The 10831-nt window shown below is 35.4% G+C and overlaps 1 protein-coding gene across 1 annotated transcript; it reads left to right on the top strand.

Moving 5' to 3' along the window:
- The first annotated feature begins 6916 nt into the window (after positions 1–6916).
- On the top strand, positions 6917–8524 carry LOC114509080 (olfactory receptor 6M1-like). The gene has a single exon (XM_028527133.2). The coding sequence runs from the start codon at positions 7123–7125 to the stop codon at positions 8065–8067; it is 945 nt and encodes a 314-aa protein (XP_028382934.1). The 5' UTR covers positions 6917–7122; the 3' UTR covers positions 8068–8524.
- The last annotated feature ends 2307 nt before the right edge of the window (positions 8525–10831 follow it).

The raw sequence follows: 10831 nt of genomic DNA, 5'->3' as shown, positions 1-10831 counted from the left end.
GGTCTATTCATTAATTGTACTTAGAAAATTTGGTAGATAAATTTTAACAAGGATTTTAAACAAACTAATACCTGTCTTGTTCAAACTATTCCAAAAAATCTAAAAAAAAAAGAAGATCCCTGATTTTATATTACAAGGCCAGCATTAGCCTAATTCAAAAACTAGATATAAATACTACATAGAATGTAAATTATAGGCCAATATGGCTAATGAACACAGTGCAAAAAATCCTCAACAAAATATTAGCAAACCAAATTTGATGAAGTAGGTTTAATCCTGGGGTGCAATGTTTGTACAATATTTATTAATGTGATATAATCAATTAATGTGATACACCACATAAATAAAATGAAGGATAAAATTATATGATCATATCAAAGGGAAAAAAACATTTAAAAAATCCAGCACCCATTTATAATAAAAACTCTCAGGAAAGTGAAAATAGAGGAAACATAACTAAATATAATAAAGGCCATATATCACAAAACCACAGCTAACATCATACTCAACAAAGGAAAAATAAAAGCATTTTCCTTAAGTTCAAGGACAAAACAAGGATGTCCCTTATACCACTTTTACTTAACACAGTACGGAAAGTCCTAGCCAAAGCAGTCAGAGAAGAATAAGAAATAAAAAGCATGCAAATTGGAAAGAGAATAGTTAAACTGTCATTGTTTGCAGATGATATAATATTGTATATAGCAAACCCTAAAGATTACATCAAAAAACTACTATAACTAGTAAATGAATTCAATAGCAAAATACAAAATTAATAGTAACAACTTGGTTGCATTGTTATACACCAATAATGAACCGTCCAAAAATGAAACTAAAAAATAAATCCCATTTACAACTGCCTCAAAATAAATAAATAAATAAAATACCTAGGAATAAATTCAATCAAAAATGTAAAAAACCTATATGCACAAAATTGTAAGACATTGAAGAAAGAAATTAAAAAAGATACAAATAAATGGAAGCATATATGGTGCTTACGAATAAGAATTAACATCATTAAGATGTCCATGTTACCCAAAGCTATCTATATTCAATGCAATTCCTATCAATATACCAATGGTGCTTTTCACTGAACTAGAACAAACAATCCAAAAATTTATGTGGAACCACAACAGACCTCAAAGAACAAAGTTGAAGGTATCATATCACCTGTCAAACTATAAGTAATCAAACTAATCAAACTATAAGTAAAATAGCATGGTACTGGCATAAAACAGAAATGTAGATTAATAGAACAGAATATAGAGCCCAGAAATAAACCCATGCCTATATGGTCAATTAATCTATGAAAAAGAAAGCAAGAACATACAAGGTAAAAGCAACCTAGTTAATAAATGGTTTAGGGAAATTGGACATAAACATGCAAATAATGAAAATAAACCACCTTCTTGCAACATATACAAGTGTGAACTTGAAATAGACTAAAGACTTAAATCTAAGACTTGAAACCATTAAACTCCTAGAAGAAAGCAAAAGCAGTAAAATCTCTGACATTTCTCTTAATATTTTTCTAATATATCCCGTTGGGCAAAGAAAAAAAAGAAAGTTGTTTATTCAATTCCCAATAATTTATTATTGTTATTGGTATTATAAAAATTTGGTTATCAATATCAGTATTATTGTAGGTTTTATTAAAAGTCAATGAAGTTAATCTTATTTACTGCACTGGTGTTAAGACAAATATTGATTACATTATTAAGGCAGACTAAGATTATTACAAAATAAATCGGAATTACAGTAACTCAAGTGTTCATTATCTAGTGAAAAAACTATAACATATCTATATAATTTATATAATAGGTAATCCTTACTAATACAAAGGAAGAAGTTTGTAATACTTGAAATACTTGAGTTAATTTCAAAGCACCAGATTGAGTGGAGACTACATGCTGTAGGAATGAATTTATAAAATTCTGAAAAGTTCAGAATTTGCTTATGGAAAACACCTAAGTGGTTGTCATGGGCTGAGGCTGGGAGAGGAGAGCACTTAGAGTACAAGGGAACTCTTGAAGACAATGGAAATATTTTAATCCATTACTATAGAGATGGTGGTGGTTATATGACTATATACCTTTGGCAAAACTCAACAAATTATACACTTATAACTGTCTTTTGTATGTAACTCGTATCTCAATAAAACAGGTTTTAAAATATTTAACTACAGATAAACATCTATATAAATACTGTCAGTGTAAAAAGCAGATTAAAGCATATTTCAACACATTAGAAACATTTCAGAAAAAAGTTTTGTTTTCCAAGTTTATGGTTCCCTGAGACATTAGGGCAGTTCTCTAAGTTTTTCTTTAAATAAATAAAATATGCTCCCAAGAGAGTTTCCCAAGAGACCTGAACTTTGTAACTGTGATTAGTTACTCCAATCCTAACATTCTGTGACTGCAATAATAATAATTAATCTTTTTATGCCATAATCCCAAGAGCAATTCTAAACCAAATCTCTACAGCTGGACAAAAAAATATTATCAAAATTCATCCCTTTGCAATCACTTCAACACTGGCAAGGTAATATTACTTTCTGGAGAAGCTAAATAAAGTAGATACATGTAAAATTAGGTCACGATATGCCTGGTGAATGAGCAGGAGTGACTAAACTGGAAAGTTTAGAGTGGCATTTTAATGAATGCAACCATGAATTTTTCTAACAATCAGGGCCATTCAAGCAGAATAAGATGCTTCAAGAAACAGTGAGCTTAACATCACTGGACAACTTGGCAGAGACAATGCAGGGTATTTTAAGACCAGGTTGGCTCATATGCCCTTTAAATTTCTCTTCTAATCTGACATCCTATAGTTTTGAATAATTCCAAGTTTCTAAATAGAGCCACAGAAGAAATGGAAAACCACTGAACAGGCAGGAAATTATATTACTACAACTGAAAAAAATCTAAGAGGTGGGAAACTTTCATCACTTTCACCAGAGATGTAAAGTACAAGTCGGAGGACCTGCCCTTCATTCAGCTTTGTATGACTTCTTGATCAGTCAACAAAACCAGTCATTCAGCTCCATTAGCAGAAATGCGACCCTGCATATATATTACTTGAAACTCAGAGGAATATACTAAAACTGAGATACACTAAGTGTATAAAAGAAAAGGTTAAATGATAACATAACACACAGACATTCTTAGTATAAGTCAAGACTTAGACTTTTACCAGAATAAGAAAAGAACTGGGAAAAGTAAGCAGAGGTTATGAAAAAACAGTTTTTTATTTAAATGAAGAAAGAGAGAGTACCTAAGTGATAATAACCACTTGGTGTGGTTTTGAAAACAGGGTTAAATAGCATGCTGGCAAGAATCTCAGACAAGGACTGAGAGAGATTCATATGGAATTTAAAACTAAAGCAACAAAAGTAGTTTACAAATAATGGATGGAATGAAGTAATAAAAAATACCCAAAGTTCAAGCTTCTTAACATATTTGAATGAAAAAATGCCAACAGTTCTACAATCAATATGATGTAAGTATACTTCATTATGTAATAATATACTTTATTAAGTGTACTTTATAATGTACTTATTATGTAATTATTCATATTTATATGTTAATCAGTCTTACTAAATTTGTTTACATGTATATTTTCCAAATTAAAGTGAGATTACTGCTCTGCCAAAAATTTTTTAGTAATGTTAGAGTCAAATATCATAGATTTAATGTATGTAAATAGGTGTTTTTAATATACTTCAGTTACAATTAAACTTTTCCACATTTTACTTATGGCCAGTCACACAGATCTCGAATTATCACTAAACCCCTCCCTCGCCACATCTTAGTTCTTTCTTGTTCATCCTTCCCCAGCCCTGTGTTCCCAAACATCGATGGAACATGACAGAGGTCTCCATCACTGTGGTACACCCTCTCTCTGGCCCTTGATTCAGGCATTCAGGCTGTCCTCCTTTTAGAAATGAAGAAGGTAAGATTCAGGTTGCTTGAGCATCTTATTAAAGAGTTCAAAGCTATGAGTAGCCAAACAAGAAATAAAACATGGGTTCTCTGATTTTAAAACCTGCTATACTTTCTCCATTATTTAACACTTTTCTGGCTATATCTGGAATCTTGAAAAGTGCAAATGTGCAATTATATGAAAATTTTTAAAGATTCACAGAAATGGTATTGAAGAAAAATACTAAAAGAAAAAATGTGAAAGCCTTAACTTAGCAAGGTTACAATTAAATTGCTCTCTACAATATTGTCATTGTCCAGAACATTTCCTTCTAGACATGATGGGCTCCTGTGGGAGCAGAGATCATGTAGGAAAACTGAAACAAACGCAAAGGGTTTTTTTCACCATCATAAAGTTGAAACCCCACAGAGGAGAGCAATGCTCTGTCTTCTGTTCTCAAAGAAGTGCATGTGATCCAAATGCAGCCGGAAAGAGGCTCTCGATGCCATTTTTCCCATGATTACAGGACCCTGTGACAACACTGCAAACAGCAACTCCATGGGTGTCCAAACATCCCAGGTTTTTGTAGTTCAAGAACGGCACAATGCTTTTGAAGGTTCTACACTGTCTCACTTTTACAAAACCAGAGGGAGTCAAGCTCCTCTCAGGGCCATCAAAGACTATGTAGGCAGGGAAGAAAATGGAGGGCACTAATATAAATGTTGTAAAACAATTAACTAGATAAATGGAAGGAATGATGGAATAGATGATAGGCAGCTGCACAAGAACCCACAGTATACAGTGCTGTCAGTGATGAAGATGGGAAGGGATGAATGAAAGGAATTAGCAAAGCATTTCTACTTGTCTACATGGTATGATGTATTGTTTTTATATTAGACCCCAATAACATTAATACTTATCCATCCAGATATGGTAATGCCTTTTTCTGCAACAGTATCAGTTTAGTTTATTGTCTGGGTACAGGAGCAATGGAAAGAGTTCCTACTGGTACCAAGGTCCTATTTTAATAGATGAGAACCTTTGGAGTATTTTGATAACTGAAAAAATTAAATAAACTGCCTCATAATCATTTTGAAGATTACCATAAGAAATGGAATATGCATCTGTTAGTGTAAACTGTTTCTTCCATCCTAGGCTTTCCCTGCTTGTGATCCTCCCCATCTCTAAACTATGAAAGACCTAATGTATTAGGCATCTTGGTTTTTGCATCCCTTCCCCATCACCAGCACTAATATTGCAGCACAGTTATCCAGAACTATATAGGTTCCATGTACAAACTAGAGAAAAGGTGGCACACACACACCAAAATGATACAGAATATGCTAAATGTCTGTATTTGGTACATGAAAATGCAGACTGCAGAGTTCACCATTACTTAACCTTGGGGCAGCTGCAACCCCATGCTTAAAAGGGGAGCTCCTTAAATTCTGATTTCTTTATTTAATAAATAAATGAACACCTCTTGCACTCAATAAATGGGGGTGAAGTAGATAGGGTGCCTGCCTTCACTGAAAACAAAACAAATATGTAGGCTGGAAAGGAATATATAGATGATTGATGATTTTCTTTTATAAATGTTAAAACTAAGGCCAAAATTAAGGATTTAACAGAAAGTAAATAGAGTTCTACAAATTAAACAGCAAGTCAAATTACTCAGCTCTAATTACATTTGAAAATTACCCTTAGATGGGTGGATACCACTATGCATTTGTAAAAAATTTTACTACAATTTAGAAATGGCAAATAATTTTAAGAAACCAATATTTCCCTGTCTAGAACAAAGAAGGTAAAGATAAAAACTTTCTTATTAAAAAATAAAGTTAACTTGATCTGTAGGATAAATGAACACTAAATAGAAATAATGAGGCAACACAGGGACCACAAAAAGTCACAGCTAATTTTGCATATGAAAATCTGTTCAGAATAAAAGTCCTTCATGCAAAGTAACTAAGAAGTCCTCTTCCCAGAGAGAGTCTGAGGAAAATGACCCCTTTATAGAGGAGCTGGATAGGTTCCAAACTCAGAGAGAAACTAGGTCAGAGTTCATAAATTGGTCATTTTTAACTTAAAACTAAAGGATTATCCACAAAATAATACATCAAAGACAGTGTGTTTCAACTGAATTATATAGACATGCACTGTATATTCAGCAAAGTAGAGAACTATTTAAAGATTAAACTGAGAGTTTCAAGCACCACCTATTTGCATCCACTTTCTTTTGCACTACTATTAATAAGCTGATCTTAAAATGGCTGAAAACAATATACAATAAAAGGTATGCATTTGAGAGAATCTGTAAGAATCAGCTGGGGAAGAGGAGGGAAAATGTTGTTCATTCCTCTGGATGCTGCTGTAGACATGGGGTTACAAGGAACAAGGAAGAAACATACTGATCATGTTCCCAAAAGACTTTTGTCCAATATATACAATGATTTTTGCAAATTATGAACTACATATCATTGACCTACTTGTTCTGTGACAGTGTGCACAGCAAAAATGTATATCATTATAAGAAATAAAAGCAAAGAACAACCTTATGTAGCCTTATAAAGAGATCAATTATTATTACATCAAAATATCTTGAGTCCAACTAGATATTACACTGATACCCAACACAGTATCAGTAACAAAATTGAGTAGAAATGAATACAGGTTCCCTTCTATTTGACTATCTAGGTCTACTTTCGTAGTTTCTGCCCTTTTATTTAGATACTACCTAAAAAGTTCAAATAACTTTGGAAAAAGTAACTCAACCTTCCTCCATTTTCCAAATTTACAGGATTCTCAAGTAAGTAAGTCTCTCTTTTTAGGTACAGAATTTAGCTGGGAAAATCAGTCAGCAGGAGTGAGAGACAGAAGGGAAGGAGCAATGGGTAAAAGAAAATAAAATTATAAATACCAGAGTTTTATGACACCCTGGAGATAATTTCATTCAACCCAAAACCATAAATATAAGAATACTGAGGTCAGAAGAAGTCCAGTATTTTAGCCAACGCATCACACGTTTATTAGGGTCCCAGGCAGGAGGAAACCAACTTACTCTGAAATCTTAACTCAAAGGGTTTTCTTTTTTCACTTCATCTTATCATTGATATTGTGAGTTAAAAATGTGTTTACGCTGATTTTCATCCCAATATTTTGTTACTTCTTCAGAGACACATTGCCCTCTGGACATTGCATGCAATGGAGGTACAAAATCGGACCACAGTGACTGAATTTACGCTGACTGCCTTCCCTGTGCTCCAGGACCTTCAGATTTCCCTTTTCTTGTTTCTCTTGTTCACTTACATGCTTACTCTAATAGGAAATATTGTCATCATATCTCTAATATGGGTTGATCATCGCCTGCAAACCCCAATGTACTTCTTCCTCAGTAATTTGTCATTTTTGGACATTTTATACACGACCTCAGTTACCCCAAAGCTCTTAACTTGCCTCCTAGAAGACAGGAAAACCATATCTTTTGCTGGCTGCATCACCCAAACATACTTCTTTTTTTTCCTGGGGACAGTGGAGTTTATCCTCCTGGCAGTGATGTCCTTTGACCGCTATGTGGCCATCTGTAACCCCCTGCGATACCCCATGATCATGAACAGCAGGGCCTGCCTCCAGCTGGTTCTGGGCTGTTGGGTGGGAGCCTTTCTGTCAGTGCTCTGCCCAACCATTGTTGTGTCCCGATTGCCTTTCTGTTACAAAGAAATTAATCACTTCTTCTGTGACATTGCCCCTCTGCTACAGGCGTCCTGTATTGATACTCATTTCATTGAGATGGTAAACTTTTTGTTATCTTCCCTCATCCTCCTGACCTCCCTGCTGCTCACCACCATTTCCTACACCTACATCATTTCTACCATCCTGCGCATCCCCTCAGCCCAAGGCCGTCACAAGGCCTTCTCCACCTGTGCTTCTCACATCACTGTTGTCTCCATTGCCTATGGGAGCAACATCTTCATGTATGTGCGGCCCAGCCAGGACTACTCACTGGATTTTGACAAAGTGACAGCTGTTCTCACTACAATGGTGACCCCTCTTCTGAACCCCTTCATTTATAGCCTCAGGAATGAAAAGGTAAAAGAAGTTGTGCGAGAAGCGGTGAACCAAATTATGTCCTTGTGTAGGAGAACTTGAAACTTCAATGCACAGGGGGAACTTGAGAGTTTATTTGCTAAGAATGGCAACTTTCAACACTGGGACTCACTGTGCAAAGGGGCATGTCTGAAGACCATAAAATCAAGTATCTGTGGGAAGATAGGAAAAGGCTTCACGCCACATCAGATGTGAAGAAGCATTGTGGTCAAGCTCCAGAGGTGGCAACTCAGCCATAGACAAAATAGCATGTCCTAAGCACTGTCGTTGGACCATCTAACACACAGAAAATCATGGGTCAGTGAAAAATACTGAACTAAAGTCAGAAAAACTGAATATGAAACCTGGATTTACAACTTTTATCTGGTTACACTTAGCCTATCTGAACCTTAGTTTTTCATCTGTAAAATGGGGACTATAGTTTATGTTTTTTCTTTTACTTTTTGTTATTGTAGGCTTAACTTAGATGGTCCAAGAAATATAACCACATATAGTTGAAAGTGAACACTTCTTATTGAGTCTTTACAGATATTGCAAGGTGACTGGCTTAACCCCTGACAGCTAAATGCTATGGATAATAATAAGAACAACAACAAGGAAGAGGAGTAACATAACTCAGGGTTTGTACAATATGGTTAAATATGTACATATATATCTTGTTTAATCCTCTTGACAACCTTGAGAATCTGATATTATCTTCATTTGATAGATAAGAAAACTGAGGTTCACAGAGGCTAAGCATCTTGCCCCAAACTAGCACACTGGCAGAAATTTAGAGTATATAAACTCCAGTCTACTTTATCACCTCACTATATCATGAAGTATGGAACAAAAAGAAACTTAAGAGAGTAAACAGAAGTTAACCTGAAAGTTTTCCATTTTCCTGAGGCCTGAGCATTCTCGGCCTGCCCAAATAATCTGGCCAACCAGTCAATCAGGGCATATGTAGATATAGTCAGAATAGACTGTGAGAGGCAATTGGTTCAAAAAGACAAACAATCATTCAGAAGGCATAAAGGCATGAGTCTAGACTGGTCATCTGTGGCAGCTGGGCAATGTGGCCATTATCTACAGAAGAATAAGTATCAGGACAACAAAAATTTAAAAACAAAAAACAGCCAAAACCTCCAGAAAATCAAATTGTGTAGAAATCCGACAACCAAGGAGTAAAGAAACATTCTTCCAAACTGATAGGAGAGGCAGAGATGGGCAGTCAGGGTGGAGAGGACATGCAGCAAGGTGGTGGCTAGAAGACCAGGTGGGCAAGGCAGCAGTCTCATATTTGCATGAGGATAAACCAGGAGGAACACCTAGGGAGTGACACAGACCACACAACCCAGGGTCCCAGAAATAAAACTAAGTGATGAGGAGATGCTGAATCTATCAGATGCAGAGTTCAAAACACTGGTAATCAGGATGCTCACAGAAATTATTGAGTATGGTCACAAAATAGAGGAAGAAGTAAATGCTATGCAAAATGGAATAAAGAAAAATATACAGGGAACCAACAGTGAAGGGAAGGAAATGGGGACTCAAACCAACAATTTGAAACAGGAAGGAAGGAATAAACATTCAACGAGAATAGAACAAAGAAACAATAATTCAAAAAAATGAGGAGAGGCTTTGGTACCTCTGGGACAACTTTAAACATTCCAATATCCAAATCATAGGGATGCTAGAAGGAAAAAAGGAAGAGCAAGAAATTGAAAACTTACTTGAAAATATAATAAAGGAGAAATTCTCTAATCTGGCAAAGGAAATAGACTTTCAGGAAGTCCAGGAAGCTCAGGAAGCTCAGAGAGTCCCAAAGAAGTTAGACCCAAGGAAGTACACACCAAGGCACATCATAATTACATTACTCAAGATTAAAGATAAGGAGATAACCTTAAAAGCAGTAAGAGAAAAGGAGACAGTTACCTACAAAGGAGTTCCCATAAGGTTATCAGCTGATTTTTCAAAAGAAATCTTGCAGCCAAGAAGGTGCTGGAAAGAAGTATTCGAAGTCATGAAAGGCAAGGACCTACATCCAAGATTACTCTATCCAGCAAAGCTATAATTTAGAATGGAAGGATAGATAAAGTGCTTCTCAGATAAGGTCAAGTTCAAGAAGTTCATCATCTCCAAGCCCTTATTATACAAAATGTTAAAGGGACTTATCTAAGAAAAAGAAGATCAGAACTATGAACAGTAAAATGACAATAAACAGACAACTATCAACAACTGAACCTAAAATGAAAACAAAAACAAACTAAACAAACAACTAGAACAGGAACAGAATCACAGAAATGGAGATCCCATGAAGGGTTAACAGCAGAGAGGGGGACAAGGGAGGATGGGGGAAAAGGTACAGGGAATAAGAAGCATAAATAGTAGTAGGCACAAAATAAACAAGGGCAGGTTAAGAATAGTATAGGAAATGGAGAAGCCAAAGAACTTATATGTACGACCCATGGACATGAACTAAGTGGGGAATGCTGGTGGGAGGTAGTTGCAGGGCAGAGCGGAATAAAGGGTAGAAAAAAATAAGACAACTGTAATAACACAATCAATAAAATATACTTATAAAAAAAGAATAAGTATCCTAGGATTTGACTAGCTTACGTAAAACAGGCTTTTATTATAAAAAGAATCAAGTGTGCCAAACAGAACCTCAGAAGGGAAGAAATGGCAGGACCTGCTGAGGGACTAGAATCAGGAACTAGAAACACTTAAGGATCTAAGGCAGATAACCTCTTCCCTCTTAATTTCTAATCTCTCCCTAGCTCTCTCTAGGGTCAGTCTCCATATGACTGTTTGTCTGTTTAAA

Source organism: Phyllostomus discolor, chromosome 13 (genome assembly GCF_004126475.2).
Source record: "Phyllostomus discolor isolate MPI-MPIP mPhyDis1 chromosome 13, mPhyDis1.pri.v3, whole genome shotgun sequence".
NCBI classification, from domain to species: Eukaryota; Metazoa; Chordata; class Mammalia; order Chiroptera; family Phyllostomidae; genus Phyllostomus; species Phyllostomus discolor.
Note: the sequence above shows the minus strand (reverse complement) of the source record. Positions and strands in the feature narration are given on the sequence as shown.

What these genes read in the sequence shown, in the direction of transcription:
- LOC114509080 (XM_028527133.2), top strand. Translation starts at nt 7,123, where the DNA reads ATGGAGGTACAAAATCGGACCACAGTGACTGAATTTACGCTGACTGCC.